Raw genomic sequence first — 23,522 nt, 5'->3', positions numbered from 1 at the left:
TCAGATTTAAAAACCATAATGACTTAAGAATTTGGACAAATAAATCAGTTACATGATGTACATATATGAAGCAAATTAATGAAAAAAAAGGTTGTTGATGTTTGACTGTTAAGGACATTAACAAATTTCAAATGTTCTCATTAACCCAAATAAAATTTATTTTGGAATATCTATACTTGAATCGAAGAATATACAGAAACAAATTTAGATTTACACAAAATGTAAAAGTATAAATATCAATATAGAAAATTCCCTTTTCCATGCACATAATGGACATCTGCTACATATTTTTTCCCCTGTCTTTCAGTTCAAAGTTTAACTATCTTTGTTCAAACAAAATCAAACACCTTAAGATACACCTGTTTCAAAGTAGTTCCTTGTTCTTACATATAGAAGGGGAGATAATTGAACCTTCCCATTTTTTCGGTTATTACATCAAACTGAAATTGTAATAACAGCTCTAATATTGTCAAATGATTTCTATTCAGTTAAGATATGTATTTCAAAATTTTTTGAAGACAAATGGTTGTACCTTCAGTTGAAAGTTTAGCAACTGTTTTGAAACTTTTTGTTATGGTTTTAATTGAAGCTGCATATATTTGTGGATGAAAAATAATAGCTAAAGTGTTCTTAAGAAAGCTCTTAAAAATGAACTCTGAAATTTCATGGAAACCCAATTGGTCCGAGTACACAGTTATTTCGTAGTGCATTTCTTTTAGACAATAAATGAAAATTAAAAAAATCCCACCTGCGCTTTCTCAATAATATTTTTACAGTGTGTTGTACTACTTTTGGGACAAATTATATCAAAATTATAGAAAACTTCATCGGCTCTAACTCAAAATATGGACAATTTTATGTTAAGGGGGTCTTGAAATCTTTTGACAGCTTCCGAAGTGCTTATTTTTAACCTTTTTCAGTTGGACCAAATCACTACTTTACTTTAAAATTCATGACCCAAATTTTTTTACAGTGTAATTTCATCCCCCTACTTGCTATTTGAGGCATAAAACATGGAGAAATAAATTTGGAAGGGGTATCAAAAAAATTGGCAAGTAACACACTGTCCACACTAGGGACTATATTTGTGGACAACGAAAATCAAAGGACGATAACTGTGTACTCGGACCTAATAGGATAGAAAAAATTGACCAATCTTAATAAAACTTGGTATGACCAAAGCTTAATAAATTATGAGACTGCTTACAAAGTTTCATGGCAATAAGATATATATTATAGACAGTATGATAAATTCTATATTCAACTTTGCGTGTTAAATTTTGACGTTAAAATTGAAAAATTTCAACTATCAACATTTGGGGCTTTTAAAATTAAAATATTGCAAAAAAATACTTTTAAAATGCCTTAATATATAATATATCATGTATTAAAAGCAATAGAGTACTCATTTGATATATCAGACTTAGCATAATTATTCAAAAGTCAAATTTATATGAGCCTGTGCCTAAAAATGGAGGTTTTCCAATGAAGGTGGGCCTTACATGAAGATGTAATATTTTCCAGCAATTTTAAATTGGTGAAGCTTTTTGGTTATAAATAATCCTTACATATGTATTTAATGTACTTTAAATGGAAAGAAAACTTACAAATAACATATCAGATTAGTTTAAAAGGGTCTTAGGCCAAGTAAGACTGAAAATAATTTAGGGTCAATTTAGGCCGTAGCACATATTTACATTTAAAAATGCATATTGAAGCTATAGGAAATAAAAATTTGTGTCTTTTCTATCATTTCTATACTCAGGTGACATGATACAATAAATCTGAGCACAAAAAGACTCTTGCATTCAACTTTTTTTGCAGACGGTACGGTCTGATACAAAGATTTTTCACTTTTTAGTGAAAAACTTGCAGGCAATTTTAGTCTCAACAGGCTTATATTTGAACCACTTGCTATCCTACAGAAGAAAAGAAAGATATTATGTGAAATGAAACAGTTACAAAAGACATTGTTAAGTGCTTTTTATACAAATTTAGTGAGGTCTTTATTATGGACTTCCACTTTTATGTACCAAACTCCTCACATTTAACTTGATCCAAACAGGGCGTTAGACGAGGGTAATTTATACAACACATTTTGCACATATTGTCTGAGATAATCTTCTTTTCTGTACATTCAGAGTTCACAAATGAGTAATACAACTGGATTAAAGCATAGAAACACAAATATTGACACATGAAAACCTGTCAGATAGAAAGTCAGAATGCCACTAATATGCATCAAAATTGAAAAAGCTATGAAATGCTTATTTTGACCATATAATGCCAAAATTTGTCATTTTTGCAGAAATTCTATCAAATAAAAGTTTAAATCCTTTAGTTTCATGCTATTTGACAACTTGACACCATTAAATCATTCAGGGAAGTTGCCAAAGTACAGATTCTATATTTCCTGATTTCACCTCTTAGGTCCGAGTACACAGTTATTTCGTAGTGCATTTCTTTTAGACAATAAATGAAAATTAAAAAAATCCCACCTGCGCTTTCTCAATAATATTTTTACAGTGTGTTGTACTACTTTTGGGACAAATTATATCAAAATTATAGAAAACTTCATCGGCTCTAACTCAAAATATGGACAATTTTATGTTAAGGGGGTCTTGAAATCTTTTGACAGCTTCCGAAGTGCTTATTTTTAACCTTTTTCAGCTGGACCAAATCACTACTTTACTTTAAAATTCATGACCCAAATTTTTTTACAGTGTAATTTCATCCCCCTACTTGCTATTTGAGGCATAAAACATGGAGAAATAAATTTGGAAGGGGTATCAAAAAAATTGGCAAGTAACACACTGTCCACACTAGGGACTATATTTGTGGACAACGAAAATCAAAGGACGATAACTGTGTACTCGGACCTAATTGAAGAAAATTGTATTGTGAAAATTGTTTGTGTCACTCTTTCAGAACACCTAGATAACAAAAAAAAAAAGAAAAAAATGTAAAATCTTCAGTGAGGGGATGACACGCTTTTGGGACGTGGCATTACGAGGGTAAAAAAAGTTGGGATGTTTTGGGTAAAAAAAGTGGAGATGTGGGAAATATTGAGTAAAAAAAGTGGGATCTGAGAAAGAAAGGGCAAAAGTGGAAAGTTGAAAAAATTACAAAAATTTCTCAAGGTTGTTTTAACTTCATCAATGATTATCATTAATAAAATGAAATGTATGTCAATAAAAAGCAACCTAATCAGTGGCGTATCCAGGGGGGTTCCGGGGGTTGGAACCCCCCCTTTTTTTGACAATCAATGCTTTTGAATGAGGACATATGGTTGGAAACCCCCCTTTTTCCTGGGTTGGGAACCCCCCTTTTAAAAATGGCTGGATCCGCCTCTGCTAATGAAACAAAAATCAAAATTTTATTACAGGTTAACATGTATGATATGTTTTAGTCCTTTAAAGATATACATTTATTGTTGATGGCTCATCTCTGTTGATTTGTTTTTTTGGTTTCCGCAGCTAGTTTTTTTTTTACGTGACAGGGGAACTGACCTTATGTACAACCCTCCACCTTTCTCATATGGGCTTCAAACCAACCATTGTAGATAGAGTTGCACATCTGTGGTAGTCTTTAATTTATTCAAAGGTTGTCAAAGATCAGGATGATTTAAGGTTTGACATATGGTATAGACACTAGTATTGTTTAGGACAATGTGTTGCCCTCTTGATGACTTTTCTGATGGTATCATAGCCTTTAGGGTTAAGATATCATCAACTTGTTTACCTCAGATCTCTTTTTATGTAAAAAAATATGTTGTCAACAGCTAAATTTTTAATGGACAAAAAAACCCAGTGATACTGTAAACTAAAATCAACCACTTACAGGTAATATTGCAGAGATAAACTGCATAATTTTTTTATGTACAAAAAAAAAATCTACATTTTAACAATTTCTGTTTAATAAGATATATATTTAGCTCTAGGTACATACTTTATTTGCATATGACCATATTAATCTCTACCTAAGGGTAAACAATCTGGACAATACATTTTTATGTACTTGTATTATTTCAAATTTCAGTTTTTTTCTGATATCAGTAAAGATAAAGGTGTTGTCAAAAAATACATGTACCCTTGAAATGATAAAATATGTCTTCTAGAATAACAAAACACCATATTAAGTATGTTTATTGACATGTATTTTATTAGTTAAAAAACCATATGGAAAAGTAATACATACATATTTAATGAAAAAAGGATTGAAATTATCACTTGCCATTGTATATATATATACAAAGAAGAAACCTTTTTGGTAAATTTAACATGTAAGTTGTGTTGCATGTTATATAAGATTTCAATCCAGAGGTAAACATTTCTCAAATTTATGTTTATTCACTTGAACTGTGTCACAGTAGTTGATTTTAGATATGATTTGAATACATGTAGTAGGTTTTTTATCTGTCTATCAAGAGTTACATTTTAAAATCAATTTTGTAAAAAAAAATGTTTCATTCTGATTCTAATACTTACAGATAGATAACTTTTTAACCTAGCATTTTATTTAAGGGGGATTGAAGGGAAGAAGAAGGGAGTTGAAGTATATGAGGAAACAAAATTGGACCATAATGTTGATGGGTATATACATAAACGAGAAGGGATGATAAATACCATAATATTTTACTCCTCTCATTTTGAAAATCAAAAAGTGTCATAAATCTATAAAAAAAACCTTCAGTTATTCAGAAAAAAAAATGTTAGTCTGTCCGACAGATATGTGCATGAGTATTTATGTTTTTGAAATTTGTCTTTATAAGTCTTCAAGCATCTTGATTTTTTGGCACATTGTACTTGGCATTTTGCTTAAACATTAGAGAAACATATTCTACTGCTTTACCCCATTGATTATAATATTGATCCATTCTCAATAGTTATATTTTCACATTTTAAATGTTCAAATTTTTTACGATCTTTAGTGAATGAATTTCTTAATCAATTGGGTTTCTGTGGTAAAATCTATATTTCCAAATGATATAGATAGTCTATCTAATAAACAAATATAACAATTATCTGTCAATAGGAAGTGTCTAAGCTTACTTTAGGAATAAGTGGCCAACAAAAAAGCCAACTACACATGGTGGTCTGTAATCAATTCTAATATGACGACCTATTATCGTCAACCAGTATAATCATAATATATCTACCTTTAGCGCAAACACAGTAATACACATAAACGGCTGTTCCGCGTTATGACCAACTTATTTATACTGCCAGATATTCTCAATTTTCGACATCAAAATCCCCAGTTTACGAAGGCCAAGCTTCAGATACAATATATTTATCTCTATTCTACAGCAAAATAAACAAATCAGTCCATTTCAATTTATTTTTCATGGTAAAATTTCATAAAACAAAAATTCCGCGAAATGATGTTATGTCTTGACATGGCAACGAAACAAGGTGACGTCACAAATATGTTTCCGTAAACAAAAAATCAAATGTAAATACCGGGCGTTTTAAAGCTTCGTGTACGCCTCAGAACGAATAAAACTACATTGGAAGAAAATTTTTAAGTGAAAAATGCGATTAAAAAAAATAATCATTGAATTATATAATATTACTAATATTATCAAAATTGGGTAAAACGGAACAGCCAAAACAGTATCGTATGTATAGGGCTTTCAATCACGGTTAACAAAATTACCGAATTTGTCTTATTAGAATCGAAATAATTCATGGCAGGGGTAGATATGTTTTCATTTAACCATGGGTTTGGCATTTATATTCGTATTTTACCCCTCGCTAACGCTCAGGGTAAAATAATCGAATATAAATGCCCAACCCATGGTTAATTGAAAACAAATCTACGGCTGCCATGAATTATTTCTTAAATATATTACCCCTATTTGATTATCAAAATTAGAATTACATTTTCATCTTTTGTTTCTGGAAACCAAGAAATCTAATGATAAAAAAATAAAATTTTGAAAGAAAATCAGATAAATAGACCCTTGAGATAATCTAAGCAATGAATAATTAATCTATTTATAATAAGTAAACTTTAAATGGTCAGTTTACCATATTTATGTAGATATTATGCAAAGTACTATTATGTAAAATGGTCCATTATATATAGTTATCCACTATCTTATTCATCTGCTTGTGTTTGGCAATTATCGACTTTGAAATTGATATTTATTTATAAGTTATAGATATGTGGAATAATTATGGCTTTGATTATAGCAGCCACAATAAGCAATATAACAATTATTAATTTAAAACATAATTTCTGGAATTATACCAAAGGTCTGTTAATAAGAATATTCAATTTCAGAGTAAGATTGAAATTAACACATATATCAATTAAATTGAGATTTTAACTATTTATTCCATTGGAGAAGTAGATAATTCATACATTAAAACATTATTTAAAGCTGTAAATTCATGCACCATTCTTTAAAATTATGCTATCATATTGTATCTTGCAAAAATTGCTCTTTTTATTTTCATGAAGTTTTTTTTAGAATTATTTTTTTTAAAAATGAATACGTAACTCTCGTATTTGCACATCCTGCAAATGATGACAACCCCATTAGCAATAGTTATTTATTTAAAATAAATAATTAATGTGTTTATTTTTCGCTACCTGTATAAATTTTACTAGAAAACCCATCAAATATGTTGTTATTGATTTAAACAAATTCATTGATTGGACAGGTTTAAGTTTAACCTTGTGTCTCTGCAACATGTTTTCATGACTTCATAAAACATGGCCGTGTCAGCCAATTCTTTCATCGGGACTAGCGGAGATTTATTATTTTTTGGGGAATTTTGATCAAATCAATAACCAGAGATATATTCTGTCATTTTTCATTAATGATAAAACTGAATAATTACAATTGTCGGACAGTACTGCTATGAAATGGATTTTGTAATTCGCCAGATATTGATTCAACAGTTACGTTTTTCGTTTTATCCTACATGCAGCTATGATGCAGATAGTAGATACTTTGTGCAAATTTAGAAATTAAGTCTGTTTACTGAATCATAGAAATAGGTTTGGATTGATTTTTGGTGTTAGCATTCCGTTGTATGAAACAATAGCCTTTTATTTTGTTATGGAAGTGGATGTGTTTTATTTCTTATCAATATTTGATATTTGGTTTTTGGGAGAATCTTTACTTGTAGATTTACTGGAAATGGCTATTTATCTTGTTGATGTAATTTTCACAACTTTACAGGATTTTGTTTATGAAACCTTGGACTTGTCTGATTATTATATCACATCATTAGCTTAGGATAATAGCAGAAATTATATTTGACACTTGCAGTGAAATCAAGTGAGGAAAATTAATACTGTCCGTAATTATTGATTTAACGAGGGGAGATAACTCAATTAAAGGTTAGATATGATCAAATTAGCATAGAAAACTGTTATCAGGAAGTTTTGTTATTAGTTTTGGCTTTTACCAAGTTATATATCTAAAGATAGAAAAAAAAAAGATTTATATAGTAATTCATGATTGTCAATATAAAAGAATTGACATGACAACAAATTTTTATGTATGGATTAAAACAATTATTGCCATGTAAACAGGTGTGCACAATGAGTCACAGCCATGTGACAATCCTCAAACAGGATTTTCAAAAAGAACTGTTTAATCTGAAAGATCATGTTGGATGTAAAAAAATATTGATCTATTTTGACTCTGTTATGCAACCAAATTAGAATTCATGCAATATAAGGATGCATCTATTATAATTGGATAATAGTAACATTTCAGTATGGCAGAACCTCGAATAACATCATCTAAACTTCCAGGAATACCTGGAAATCAAGTAGCAAAAATTGAAAAGCAAATTGATGATTTTTTGGAAAACTTTAAGCGCAAAAGTTCGATTCTTGATCGTCAAACTAGTGAAGAGTACAGAGAATATTTAGGGGTTCCTGCACTTCATCCTGGTTATAGTTCTTCCCAGGGTTCCACAGAAGATTTTACAGACGATTACAGTCCTTGCACAGACAAATCTTATTACTTAGGAAATAGCCTAACATTTCACCGTACTCACAAACGTCATTTCAGTAATACTACAACAACTACAACGGGGACTAGTGATTCTGAATGGGGTCCTGATTATGAAGAGGATGGTATAATAAAAGATAAATTTATTGTGTCTCCTGTGTCAGACAATGCTTCTTTACAGAATGCTGGGTCTGAAATAAAGACAACTGGTAAGGATGTAGTTATATGTATGATTATACATTATAAGTTGTATGTATTTACTCCCTCCTAAATGGATGCATTTTGATGGGCATGTCTGTCCATTGGTGTGGATGATATAAAATTAATTGTCAGACAAAAATGATTGAATTTTTGTTGAAATGTACACCAATAACTTAAGGAAGATTCTGATTTTCATCCACTTAACTTTTACCGTTCAGAGTTTAAGCCCTTCATTTTTAAAAAGATTGAACAATAAATTGAGCAAACCCAATCATTTATTAATTTTTATGGAAATAAAATAAGTTGAGTTTGATTCTTTTGTTGATTTCAATAGTGCTATTCAAGAGTTGATCCTCTTGATCCTCCTTCTGCTCCTAGTTGTTTAAGGATGATAAATATAGATCCCCTTACTCTGATCTATTATTACTGATATGACTATAATGTTATTAGGATTTACAGTACCGGTAGCAAACTTCTAAACCAAGGAATTTCTATGAAATTCAAATGTTAATCTCACAAGGAAATTCAGGTTAAGTTAGATTATCATTATCCATTTTACTTTTCCAGGGTTATGGCCCTTGGTTTTCCAAACATTTGTTCAATTTGTGGTTTTTGGATGATAGATAAATAGATTCACCCTAAACTGAATGGCTTGAAATATGTTGTGAAGTGTTATGAACATAAAAGAATACAGATTTGAATTGACTGAATGATGACATACCACTTCGTCTTTTTATTTTTGAAATAAGTATAAATACTGAATTGTGTTTTTAGAAAACCCCAATAGAACAAACAAAGTACAGACAGTTCAGTTTGTGCATGCACAAACTATCTTAAAACATACAAAATAAAAAGTATGTAATTTTTTTGGTTGCATTCAAATAGAAAAAATGTGTACAAACATTGAGTAAATGTCATTCATTTAACATTAGTTCTAAAGATTGCAAATAGAAGGGTTATCTTTGATCTTTGACATCAACTTTTTCATGTAAAGTTTGTAAATATCTTACAGCTACTATTGCAAATATAATCGTGTTTGATTTGAGTGCCAGATTATTGACATTTAGAGAAGTTGCTCTTGTTGCCTTATATTGTGTGTACTAAATATTTCATGACTAATCTTGTCACAGCAATATAGCCCTTTTGTGCTTATGCGGCGTAAAGCAATGACTAATCAGTGCATTCATTAAGACCCGGTACCCGGTACTTTTACCCGCCTACGGAAGCGTCTGGTACCGGCAGAAAAAATAAAAATACAAAAAAAAAATGTGTAAAATTCTTTTGAAGATCGTTCAAATCTAATTTCTTTCATTCCTTAATAATCTCCGTTCTACGCCGTTCATGTGCATGTTTATAGGTGTCTTCGTCGAGGTCCGCGTTAAAGTATAGATCTATCTTCTGCCAATTTAGGCACACCTCCAAAGTAGGGGAAGTGATAATTATAAACCATGTGTCTGTATCTGTATCGTAAGAGCGCTTTAAAATGCGACGATTTAGCAGTATATTTTCAAGCGGCAAATTGTTGATGAATTTAAATAACAACAGCAATATTATGTCTAATAAAAGGAAAGCAGCTTGTATCACAGATAATTTTATGAATAAAAGGTTTAATAAAGGTGAACATTCTATGAAATTCAGAAAATCGTTAATCGTATCAAATCAGTTCGTTTCCCGTTGGACGTTGTCACTGATCTCCGTTTTCTCGATATGTGTTCTATGTTGTGATTGAATTTTTTAGTGTAAGACTTCGTGAGACAATCTGAACTAACATAACTGTTACATTTACAAAATATAATATCTGACGAGATTTAAGACTTCTAAAATTAAAAAAAAAGACAGCTCTGAAGAAGTGAAAAATTTTTTTTTTACTTACTATAGTCAAGAATCCTATGATAAAGCTGGGAGGAGGGGGTTGGGAGGTGGGAGGAAGGGAGGTGGGAGACAAAAAACAGGTGGGAGAGAAAAAAAGATTCTAAAAGTGGGAGGTGGGAGATAGGGGGCGGGAGGTGGGAGAAGGGTACCCCCCTGTCCACCCCCTCTTACATCATGGTTGTCAAGTTTATAGGGTACAGTATTGGTGGTAATTAGACCAAGTAATCTTATAAACAGCATAAAAAGCACAAGTTATCAGGATTTTCATCATTCAAAAGAAATGAAGGATTTGTGGGGCTTGAAGTTAAACAGGCAGCCAATTATTTACAAAAAGTTTAAAACAAGTATCTGAGAGAAGAAAGGGTACATCCATGTACTCCTACATTTTGTACATGTTACATACCCGGTACTCAAATTAGAAGTGAAGTTACATGTAATAAAAAGACTAAAAATAATGGTAACAAAAGAAAAATTCTGTTGGATGGTAGGTAAAAATTAGGTTTAAAAAATCACAATTATAAGAATTTCAGATGCATATGACAAAATCGGTTTAAAAAAGAGCAGTTGATGCCTACATATTAAAGACCCCTCCTATCCCTGTAAAAAGGGCAGTTGATGCCCTCTTGTTAAAGAGCTCTCCTATCCCTGTAAAAAGGGCAGTTCATGCCCCCATGCTAAAGAGCTCTCCTATCCCTGTAAAAAGGGAAGTTGATGCCCCCATGTTAAAGAGCTCTCCAATCCCTTTTAAAAAGGCCAGTTGATTCCCCATGTGAAAGAGCTCTCCTATCCCTTTAAAAAGGCCAGTTGATTCTCCATGTGAAAGAGCTCTCCTAGCCCTTTAAAAAGGCCAGTTGATGCCCCATGTGAAAGAGCTCTCCTAACCCTTTAAAAAGGCCAGTTGATGCCCCCATTTTAAGACCACTCCTTTCCCTATTAATTGATTGAATGCAATACACATACAATGTTCATATATTTTCTTGTTCAGATTTATTCTAATTTTTTTCATTAGGTAGAATGAAAAGTGCTTTTATTGTCGAGCCTGCGACTTTTGTCGCAAAAGCGAGACATAGCAATCCAACATTCCGTTGTCGTCATCTTCGGCGGCGTGTCCACAAATATTCACTTTTTTGAAATTTTAATAACTTTCTTTAAACTATCCTGGATTTCTACCAAACTTGGACAGAAGCTTGTTTATGATCATAAGATAGTATCCAGAAGTAAATTTTGTAAAAAAAATCCTGTATATTTGTATTTTACTTATAAATGGACTTAGTATTTCTGCCAGTTAATATTACATTCACTCTGTGGTTAAAGTTTTAAAATTTTAATAACTTTCTGAAACTACGTATCCTGGATTTGTACCAAACTTGGACAGAAGCTTGTTTATGATCAAAAGCTAGTATCTAGAAGGAAGTTTTGTAAAAATTTATTTCCTGTTTTTCTGTATATTACGTATAAATGGACTTAGTTTTTCTTCCAGTTAACATTACATACAGTCTGCAGTTACAGTTTTTAAAACATTTATTAGATTCATAAACCATCATGGATTTTTACCAAACTTGGATAGAAGCTTCTTACAATCAAAAGATAGTATCAAGAGGAAAATTTTTAATAATTTTTTCCCCACTTTTGTTGAGCCTGCGACTAATAGCAAAAGTAGGTGAGACACTGTGTTCCACGGAACCCTTACAAATTTTTTTTTGTTTCTCTAGCTAATTTTTATTCACAGGGGTTAAAAATAGCATGTATATGGTCAAGACAAATATCTTTTAGATAAGCATTGAGTCATTATGCTACAGTTTAGAGATGTTTAGGAACAGGAATTTTTTTATAAGGTCTATGATTTTCCAGAGAAAATATTACATAGGTCCAAAAGAAATTCTGCCAGGTCGAGTACTATTGCTTAACATTTATTTTATGAAATTAGAAAAAAAATAGTTACTGGTATTGCATAAATTTCATTTAGGTGTTAATATAAAAAAAAATAAGGAGGACATTTGACTGAACAGTTCAACAATTGATAAAATTGTGTCTTTTCAGTAATTTTCCTAGTGGAGTCAATAAGAGAATTAAAAAAGGTTAGGAGCTCAGACTTGCTATATTTTCAACCCTAATATAATTAATGAAAACTGTTGAAAGTGAACATTCAAAATAACATAATTTGAATTATAAGTGTATATTTCCTGATGTGGAAGTACTATACTTATTTCTTCGGGACATATTGGGTGTTTTATCACATTTTAAAGTATTTGTACTTTACATTTTTCAGTTTTTTAATATAAACTAGAATTATTAATACTTTGAAACAAACGATATTTATTAGTGATATCCTGGATTTATAAAATGACTTGTATGAACTCCTGATTTAAATGAAATTATTTTCTAATGATTAAAACTATAATACTTTTATTCAAACAATATTAAATTGATATCCTGGATGTGTAAAATTGATTTGTCCTAATTTATATTTTAAAATATAAATGGATATGTGGTAAGATTCATTTTTATTTAATTTCTCTTTTTTTGACTGTTTGGGGGTTTAGTGATCTGATAACTGTATACATGTACAGGGAAAAATCTGTTGACTTAAGATAAACTGAACAAGACAAACAAAGTCATATAACTTAGAAGATGAGGTAAAAATCACTTTTATTTTTACTTTTACTTAAAAAAATTGAATTCACCATATCAGAAACTGACACATTCTTGGAAATATTTTCAAAATTGTCTTAAACTATGGTTATTCAACCAATGACATGACATTATTATACAACCGCAAAATTTTTAACCGCAAAAAATTTTTGCGGTCGTATATTGGTATCAAGTCGTGGGCGTCAGCATAGTCCGAAAACATTTGGTTTCCGGACAATAACTTTAGTTTAAGTGTATAGATCTCTATGAAATTTAACCACAAGCTTCAATACCACAAAAGGAAGGTTGGGATTGTTTTTGGGAGTGATGGTCCTAACCATTTAGGAATTAGTTGCCAAAAAGGGACCAAAACAATCATTTTTCTAGTTTCAGGACAATAACTTGTGTATAAGTATTTTGATTGCTCTGAAATTGTAATACATTTTACAAAAAGAAAATTTCTTCAAAATTAATTTTTTTTGGAAGGGGGGGGGGGGGCAATTTTTTTTCCTCAAAAGAAAATTCTCTTCAAACATTATTTTTTTGGAGGGGGGTAAAAATAAATTGGGGGGGGGGGGGGTAAAAAAAAATTTGGGGGGGGGGTAAAATTTTTTGGAGTCAATTTTTTTTCCTCAAGATTTAAGAAATTGTCAATTTTCCAAAGAAAAAAATTGGGGGTCACAATTTTTTTTGCTAATTCTTTGTATATAGTCTGAAAACAGATTTACTAAGTATTGCGCAACAGCACAGTGTATTGCACAGCAGCCAGAAATCTTCAATTGAATATAAATTCAAATCATACAACCAATTTCAAGTTCTTAGACACATTTATTCTGTGTCAGAAACCTATAATGTGTCAAATATTTAATTACAATCCAAATTCAGATCTGTATCAAGCTTGAATATTGTGTCCATTTTTGCCCCAACTGTTCAGGGTTGGACCTCTGCTGTCGTATCCAGCTGCGCTCGGCGAAGCAGTTTATTTTTATTTTAGAATACTAACAAGTGTGGACACACATCAGTGTGGATAGTATGTGTAGATGTTTGACAGTGTTTTCTAACAAAAAGAGTTCTTTGTATTTCCCCTTGGGTTCTATATTAAACTGTGTTGCACAATGACAGCCAACCTGAACCAAACACTAAACATTAGCAGTGTTGTTTATTGAATATTTAGTTTTACTGTTTAAGACTGTCATGGAGGAGACACTAATTGCATTGTCAGATTACCAAATGATTATGATAAAATATGTTCCACATCTTTGATTTTGGATAGCTAGGAGAGGAACACATTAGGTTCATTTCTGCTTGATGTGATTTTAATATGGGAGATGGTATATGAGAACATGCATGCATGTACTATTTTTATGGTTCTATTTATGTTCCATTGTGGTGGTCATTTTTTACTTGGGTTTGTCCACAAAAAACTGTAAATTAGTTAAGGATCTTCCCAGTATCATTCAAAAAATATTTTGTTTAAATGTCGAAATTGTTTCTCAGAAGATATTTAATGGTTTTAAGTAATGACAATGCATGACATGATGCCTGGGGCTAGATAAGCTAGAAAGTAAACTTCTGTGTTATTTTTTATTAGTTCTTCCTTTGAAAATGTCTTCTCCAAAGCCTGGTCAAAGTAAATGAAAAATTTTTGACCAGTATGAAAATGATATCAACAAAGGAACCGTTGAGAGCATGCTTCAAAGACTCATAACTCCCACAAAAGTCAACTGATAAAATTTCTTGTGGATATGAACATCTACTTTATATGTTCTAATTATCTAAAAAGTTTTAGTATTCAAAATTAAAAAGGTATTGTAAAATTATTCGTTTCAAAATTTTTTGTTATACGGATACAAATTTAAGTGATACCAGTACAGTAAGCTAGTTTTGTTGTGGTATGAAAGTGAACAGTGCTGTATTAACATTTACTGTTAATTCACACAAATTAAGAAATTAACGAATGAATGATAATGTTGAACAATGAAATATAAATTTAGAAATAAATTAGGCCAGATAAGCCTTATGAATTTTGTCCTTTTCTTCTACAGAGTGAATGACCATTTACACTTAGGACTGAGTTGTCAGTAGGCAGTACAGATGTTTAAAAAAAGTGTAACAAAACCACCTAGCATCATATTGCTAGTAGCACGGGTAGCATTGTGCGTTTTTTTTATTTGGCTTCTGAACAAAAAATGTTTGGTTCAAATGTAAATAAAATCCTCATTACTACTTACATAGAATGGATACTACTTCAACAATTCATTGTGCAGATGTGAGTTGTCTGTCAAATCTTTATTTCACAAAGAATGAATTGCATAACAATGATATACTAACAATGGAATTATCAATAGTCCTTTAGGTTCTGAAATTGTAAATTGTCAACTTGAATATTGCAATACCGGTAGTCCTATATTCTAGAAGGTTAAGTGAGGTTTAAATAGCATGCATTTTTAGCAATATGAATCTGATGAGTTTTCTTGGCTTACAATCTTATGATTGTTAAACTTCAAATATTACATGCTAGTTCAGGATGGGAACAAAATAAACAAAAGATTTAAAAAAATGTGTTGACACAGATGAGGGACAAAAAAATGTAAATAGCCATGGCCATGGGGAAAACAAGGTATGAGGGAAGATATTTTGCCTTGCCACAGGTCACTCCTCAAAGAGATGTTGCAAGGGTTTGGTAACTAGAAGAGAGGGACTATTTATTACAACATAGGGCATTTGATTAAGCATCTCCATTTTTGACCAGATGAATAATGGGATTGAAATTCTCAGAGAATATATCAACATAAATGATAGTCAATGAGACAACTATCCCAAAGACCAAAGGCTGTGGATGTGATGAACTATAGGTTAACAAACAGACTTCAACAATAAGCAAAACCCATACCTTGTAGTTAGCTACAAAAGGATCCTGCACAACAAAACGAAAAACAATTAAAAAAAAAAATTTAATGCTCAAAACAATAAATGAAAAACAATGGGACAAGATATACATATTTAGTTAAGTATTAATTTAATAAAAACAAATCCAATGTTATTACAATTGTACCAATAAAGACAAAATTTAAAGATCTTACAACAGTGTTAAATTGATAACTTTAAGAAAAAGTTTATTCTTTAGGATCAACAAGTTTACATTGATTGTATTTAAATTTATGGGCTCTCTAAACAACATCACTGTAAAAGTAGTATGTGTTACCCATTCGTTATATTAGGTTCCTATACTGCTACAGGTAAACTTCAAAACCAAATCTCTTTATCTATTGTAAAGTTTTCATATCATTAAAAATAGTTCTGAAGTAATGCAAACTATATTTCAGTTTTATACTCATTTAACAAAATGTCTGGTCCCTTTGATGCAAAACAGTGGTTAAAAAAGAATGTTTGATGCTTTAAAGTAAAGATCAATATACTTTTTAAATCTGTTATTAATAATTTCTTTGTAAACTTTCATATTTGGTATTGTTATGCAGCAATTTGCCTTGAAATTGGGTTGTATTTGTACATGTAGCAAATTTCTGTCGATTATTTGTGCACCCTCCGCTAAACACTGGAGAGCATGTTGTCCGATTAGTCAGAATTAGTGTGACTCATCTGAAAAATTGCTGTTTTTTTACTTATACTTATATTATTGACAATCAATAGATATCCCTTGTCAATGAATAAACAAGAATTATGATGCAGTATAAGATATATGGATTTGCATATCAAACTGAAAGAAGGAATGTTTTCATCAGTAATTTTCCCCAGTGAACAAAAATTTAAGATGATGCTTTTCTGTCCAGACATCTGATATCACAGTGTTTTAATGATATGCTCTATTATCATTCTTATATATTTTAACAGCTATCAAATTTAGAATTCTGTCAAATTTTCCAACAACATATGTTTTATGAACTGTATAATTAGTACAGTGTTATTTAATAAGAAATGCAATTTATTGCTACCTCTAGAAATAGACTTATCATCAGTATCCACAACACTGAACAGAGGTATCAAGTGAAAGTTTTGTATTTTATTCCTGCTCCTTTTTTATCAGGATGTTTTCTTCTCTCTGCCTATCCAAGCTTACACTATACTCTACTAAACAAATGAATGGGTGTCAGTGACACACTCTAATGTTTATAAAGATGGTATTGTGTATACTAATTTGCTCTATCTGTTTTATTCCTAACTTTGTTTTGAATTGTAAGGGTTTTCAATTGACAAAATCATTCTGTTGTCCTAATTACACTTCTTATTCTCTGAAAACAGTGAGGGAATTTCACCTTTACTTCAAGGCATTCTTTAATAGGTGACTTATTATGAACTTTCAGCAGATATTATGGCTTATTATCTCATATATTGCAGTCACATGATTGTGTTATTATCTGTTTACTTTCCGTTACACAGTCATCCTTTTGGTGTTTAGATTCCAAATTTTAACAAAATTGCTCACCGATTAACCAACCTAGCTGACACAGCTTTAAATAGAACATCAATTGATAATTGCATTATTATCTCTGCAATTACAGAGCATATATGGAGAAAAATGTCTTTAATTGTTCTAATCCTTTATCTTATTTCGGTAAAACCACCTATTTGGTTTTTTGGCGGCATGGTTGCTTTGAGAACAGGAGGTCGTTTGTTTTAATTCATGGCCCCGGACAATTTTCAAAGACTTTTAAAGTTGCTTCTTTGCTAACAATGTGTCATACAGTGCTAGTTAGTATTAGCAAACAATGGTCAGCTCCTTGTCAGAATAATGTGTCTGTATTGGGTGACATGTTGTTCTGCAGACTGTTACCTCTTGAACAACAACATGATATATTTTGTACTGTGTTTGAGTGTAGTATAACAGATTGTCTCTTTAAACAGATCTTTGATAGACTTCTGTTTGATGTATTCACAACTTTCTAGACTAGAGCTACTGTTAAGAAACCTATATATTGTTGTAGACCTTATATTGACCTCTAGATGTCATTTAAATTTTTGTGTTGTTGATAGCTCAGCTGCTGTCTTATTGATGTCTGTCCCTGATCTTTTATTTATATATATGAAATTACTGATATATTGTTTTTACTTTATAAAACATAATTTTACAACATATATTAGATAATTTCTTAATACAGGATAATACATAAAAATGTTTGCATATACAAAAAATATACATGAGTGGAAATTAATGAAGTAGTTCCTTAAATGTTCAGGAAATTCCTTTTAAGATAGTTTGTCACATTGCCATTAAATATAAATTGTACACTACAGGGACTTAAATTTAACCTGTATTCTAAAAGGTGAAAATTTATCAAACAAGGAAATTTATATCTTATTAAAGTACCTTATACAGGTATAAACTTTCACCTCAGCAGGTTTCAATAATTGATCTAAATTTTCTGAGTTTTGTTCCTTGTTTCAAGAATGTGTGGAGATATAATTAGCATGCAATTTCTTCACATCCTATTCCAAATATACATGTAGATTCATAGGCATGTACTTATACATGTATGAACATCTTAATCATTGAGGTGTTTAAGTATTATATAAACTATACTGATAAAACGGATTCCAGGTGTATCATATATCAGCTCAGGTGACAATTATACACCTAGGAAGTTTGAATCGTCACTTGTAAATATAAACATTGAAAGGAAACTGAATACAAAGTATTTGTATTGACGTATGAATTGACAAGTAAAGATGTGATTTCATATACTTGTGGTTTGTTGTTGTGAAACTTGAGGATTTTAGTTTAGCAATATGCTTTCTGAGCACGTAGGTAAGCAAAAACCAGCTGATAAATTTCCATTATTTTTCAAATACCATTCAATTAAGATATATGATATAATAAGTGGAAAATGTAGTATTGGGGTAAAAGATTTCTATTTTTGAAAAGCAGTGAAAAGGAAATACATGTTCAGTTTCAAGGAACTATAATTTGTTCAATCTACAAAAATTTACATGGAATTTGGAAGAAAAACACAAAAAAATTTCAATATGAAGTTGTGGGGTATATATAAAAATTAGACAGCAACCCAACATCATAAATAATCAAAATTAGCTTTCAAGACTAGTTCTGAAAAAAGTTTGCTTTTGTACAAGGGTTTTTTTTTGTCTCACCTGCGACAAAGCAATTGTTTAGTTTTCTGCTTAAGTTAGTTTGATGAGTCCTACTTGTGATAGATCATTGATATAAAGTTGCATTACTATCAGTGCATATCACGTTGACAGCTGTTTTGAGGCCCTGCCCCCTAGGACATGGTCCAGTGACCTTGAATTAATTAGCAATTTTCAATGTTAAGTTTTCTGCTGAAGTTCTTGTGATAGGATCTACTTGTGATATATCAATGATCTTTTGTATGAAGTTGCATTACTATCAGTACATATCAGTTTGACAACTATTTTGAGGCCCTGCCCCCTAGGACATGGTCCAGTGACCTTAAATTAATTAGCAATTTTCAATGTTTAGTTTTCTGCTGAAGTTATATTGACAGGAACTACTTACAATAGACAAAGATATTTTCTATCAAGTTTCATTACTGTCTCAGTTTGTCGACCATTTTCAGACCCGATACACTAAGTACAGGGACTGAATTAATAAGCAATGTTGCTGTCCATCTGATTGTCTTTTTCTGAATTTTATGCTGACAGATGAGACATATCTCTGTTTATTTATACATTACTAGATTTTTTAGTTGTTACTTCTAGTAATTCTGTTTTAATATTGTGGTTTATTATGCCTCTGCCACTGAGTCATATAGTGCTACCCATGTCTGTCCTTCTGTCATTATGAAATCAAACAGTTGTCAACACTTTTTCTTTATTCCTCCAAATATTGGTCTGACTTTTTGGTATATTAATGTATATAATGATGATTTGCAGTTCCAGTTGACCCACTTCTGGCAGAATTATAGCCTTTGGACTTCTTGAAAATTGTACATATTTTGTACTTGTGGTCATTTTGTTGTGACTTCCTATACAGTATTGAATAATAATGCACTTCAGCTCAAGCTTGTGATAACTTCTGGTTGACCCAAATATTACAAAAAGTTTTATTTGCATCCTGCTTGCCCTGACCAAGATGAGCTTCTTGAGATTGTTCTTGTCAAGTTAGATTTGTTTATTTCTATTTCACTTATATGCTACAAATGCAAGCACAAAATATATGTTCAATAACTACTGTTAAAGATAGTTATTTTGTGCATATTTTTAGTATAAAACATTTAGTATACCAGGTACTTTGAATTTAAGAAGACACTTTACATGTAGTTATTTTCTAAATTACAAATAAGTACATTTGACAAAAGTACAAATTCAGTATGTTTAGGACAGTTATTTACTATTTGTTTTTTTATATGTCATCCTTGTAAAAGGAAATGGTCTTCCCTTTTTCAAATTGTAGATGTACTTTAAAGTACGCACTCCTTCACTATTTCCTTCCATGCTATTTGTTTTCTCGTGGAGGTAAATTTGGCTTTTTATGTACACATTTGAGAATTTGAATTGTCAAGTAATGATAATTAAGCACATGAACATTGTATTTTTTCAGGAGATGAAATGGGAGAAGCCCTCTGTCCCTACAGTGTACTGGATGTGGCACCATTGCTGCAATCAAAATTTGCTTTTGTATCAGGTAATGACCTCTAAAGTTATAAAATTTCACAGAGTTAAAAAAAAAATGTTTTTAAAGAAGTATTGACCCAGCAGATTTAACCAGTCAAAGCTGCTTGTCATCAACAATCACCAAACTAGCTTAAAACAACTGATATTTTATTGAAACAAAAATCAAATACTATAATGAAAACTACAGATGCCAGTACATGTGTTAAATGCCTAAACTGCATTGAAATATTATTAATCTGATGATCTTCTTGAAAGCTATTTTTAATCCTTTTATAATGACTTAGTCTTACTTTATCCTAGGTTAACAAAAATTAGTATACATTTGGTATGTGGATTAGTTTTTAGTAGTAAAGGTCTGTCAAGACATTTGTCACAAAGCCTTGACTTCAGTTTCATTCTTTAGTGGTTAGGTCTTTACCTCAGAAGCAAACACAAACAATAATCAATCGATCACTTTATTTCATGCTGTCAGTTAAAATCTTTCTGTTGAAATTATTTTACATGTGAATTCATTGCATTTATTGATTGTTGTTTGCTTAATGTCCAGTGGAAAATATTTCATGTATATTAGGAATGAACACAAATTGAAACAAAAATCAATGCAGAGTTTTTTAATGATATGACTTTTGGGATACAGGATACAAAATTAAGACTGCTACTGGAAAAAAGGAAATATTGGATAGGGACAGACATTTTAATTTTGCCTTCCAACAAGCCTTATGAATACCCCACAAAGAGAACTTGTTGCATGGATTCTTTAACCAGCAATGATTTTGGCATAACACACCCTTAGATTTAATATTACCATTCTGACTGGAAATGTGTGTGTATTTATACACCCTTCACAGGGAACTAAGTCTTCTGTAATGCTGATCAGTATAAGTAGAGATAACCATATTTCTATACTCATTTCAATTTACTCTTTGGGTTTGAGTTTATTATGTGTCCATAAACATGTGCTTCTGACAGCTTTCATTTGACATTTAGTGTTCATTTCCATTTACAGATTTTATAAATGAAAGCAGTCTAGACATCCAGAGTTTCAACTTTTCTTTCTATGGCAAGCCCTAGATCAGATGTTTTTTTACTTATATCTCATATTTGTCAGGATGCTTTGCCAAGATTAACAGTTATTTATTTTACACTGATTAATTTAAAAACTTAAATTATTGAAGACATTTTTTTCAATGTTTTCAGGAGGTAAAGCAATAAATGGAGCCCCAGTTTTAACCATTCCAGAAAACCATGACCAGAAAGAGATATCCGATGAAGATTACAAAAAGATTGTTTGTTATCTTTGTTGTGTACCACCGTAAGTTCATTTGTTATTTTTGTTGTGTACTGCATGTTATTTTTTTTTTGTCTTTATGGTGCACCAACTAAAGGTTTGTTTATTTTATTGTACCACCATAAGATTGTTTGTTATCTTTGTTGTGAAACAATGCAATATAAAAATAAGGAGATGTAAGATTGTTTGTTATCTTTGTTCAATGTTGTGTACCACCGTAAGATTGTTTGTTATCAATGTTGTGTACCACTGTAAGATTGTTTGTTATCAATGTTGTGTACCACTGTAAGATTGTTTGTTATCAATGTTGTGTACCACTGTAAGATTGTTTGTTATCATTGTTGTGTACCACCGTAAGATTGTTTGTTATCATTGTTGTGTACCACCGTAAGATTGTTTGTTATCATTATTGTGTACCACTGTAAGATTGTTTGTTATCTTTGTTCAATAATGTGTTTCACCGTAAGATTGTTTGTTATCAATGTTGTGTACCACTGTAAGATTGTTTGTTATCAATGTTGTGTACCACTGTAAGATTGTTTGTTATCAATGTTGTGTACCACTGTAAGATTGTTTGTTATCATTGTTGTGTTCCACCGTAAGATTGTTTGTTATCATTGTGTACCACTGTAAGATTGGTTGTTATCTTTGTTGTGTAACACCATAAGATTGGTTGTTATCTTTGTTGTGTAACACCATAAGATTGGTTGTTATCTGTGTTGTGTAACACCATAAGATTGGTTTTTATCTTTGTTGTGTAACACCATAAGATTGGTTGTTATCTTTGTTGTGTAACACCATGAGATTGGTTGTTATCTATGTTGTGTAACACCATAAGATTGGTTGTTATCAATGTTGTGTAACACCGTAAGATTGGTTGTTATCTTTGTTGTGTACCACCGTAAGATTGTTTGTACTCTTTGTTGTGTACCACCGTAAGTTTTTTTGTACTCTTTGTTGTGTACCATCATAAGTTTTTTTTGTACCACCGTAAGATTTGTTTGTTATCTTGGTTGTGTACCACTGAAAGTTGTTTGTTGTATTGTAAGTGTATAACTGCAAGTTTTTTTTATCTTTTATGGGAACCACTGTAAGTTTATTTGTTATCTTAGTTGTGTACCACTGAAAGTTTTATCATATTTGCCAGATGCTTGTAGTTTCCTCTCAAGTTGATGCATACATAATGTGATATTGTGTTTGATGTTATACATATTTTGGCTCTCTGTCGGAAATGTGAGATGGGGTTAAAATTTGTGAACAAAACTCTTTTATACTTCTTGTTAGCATTTTTAGTCCCCTACCGACGAAGTCGAAGGGGACTTTAGGTTTGCACTCTGTCTGTCTGTCTGTCTGTCTGTCTGTCTGTCTGTCTGTCTGTCTGTCTGTCTGTCTGTCTGTCTGTCTGTCTGTCTGTCTGTCTGTCTGTCTGTCTGTCTGTCTGTCTGTCTGTCTGTCTTTTTTTCTTCATGCTTGAAGATATTGATGTATGGTTTTATCATGACAAGTTACAGATCAAGTTCGAATTTTGTTCTGGTCTGATGATCTTGTGCAGAGTTATGGTCCTTTGACTTAGAAAATTCACTCAAATAATTAGTTTTCTGCACTTTTTTTCGTCATGCTTGAAGATATTGATTTGATAATTGGAATATAGTTTTATCGTGACAAGTTACAGATCAAGTTCCAATTTTGTTCCGATGTAATGATTTTGTGCAGAGTTATGGTCCTTGGACTTAGAAAATTTACTTATATAATCAGTTTTCAACACTTTTTTTCGTCATGCTTGAAGATATTGACTTGATATTTGTTATATAGTTTACACCATGACAAGTTCTAGATCAAGTTAGCATTTTTTTCCAATACAATGATTTTTTAACCGGTAGGGGGTCATGCAATACTCTCAGAATGCTTGTTTTGTATGAAATTGGTTACAGAATTATCTCAAAA

At 31.2% G+C, this 23,522-nt stretch overlaps 1 protein-coding gene across 5 annotated transcripts in view; it reads left to right on the top strand.

Moving 5' to 3' along the window:
- Positions 1-23,522, top strand: part of LOC127698640 (guanine nucleotide exchange factor DBS-like) — a 75,025-nt gene that overhangs the window by 910 nt on the left and 50,593 nt on the right. For 2 of the 5 annotated variants that reach the window (XM_052202206.1, XM_052202207.1), the window contains exons 2-3: positions 20,217-20,300; positions 21,488-21,602. In XM_052202206.1, the coding sequence (XP_052058166.1) occupies positions 20,217-20,300; positions 21,488-21,602 (199 nt within the window). Of the gene's footprint in view, positions 1-6,703; positions 8,188-18,287; positions 18,447-20,216; positions 20,301-21,487; positions 21,603-23,522 lie in introns of those variants that run through there. The other 3 variants (XM_052202204.1, XM_052202203.1, XM_052202205.1) reach the window with 3 other exon arrangements.

Source organism: Mytilus californianus, unplaced genomic scaffold, assembly GCF_021869535.1.
Source record: "Mytilus californianus isolate M0D057914Y unplaced genomic scaffold, xbMytCali1.0.p SCAF_4, whole genome shotgun sequence".
NCBI lineage: Eukaryota > Metazoa > Mollusca > Bivalvia > Mytilida > Mytilidae > Mytilus > Mytilus californianus.
This window is presented reverse-complemented; position numbering and strand designations above follow the sequence as displayed.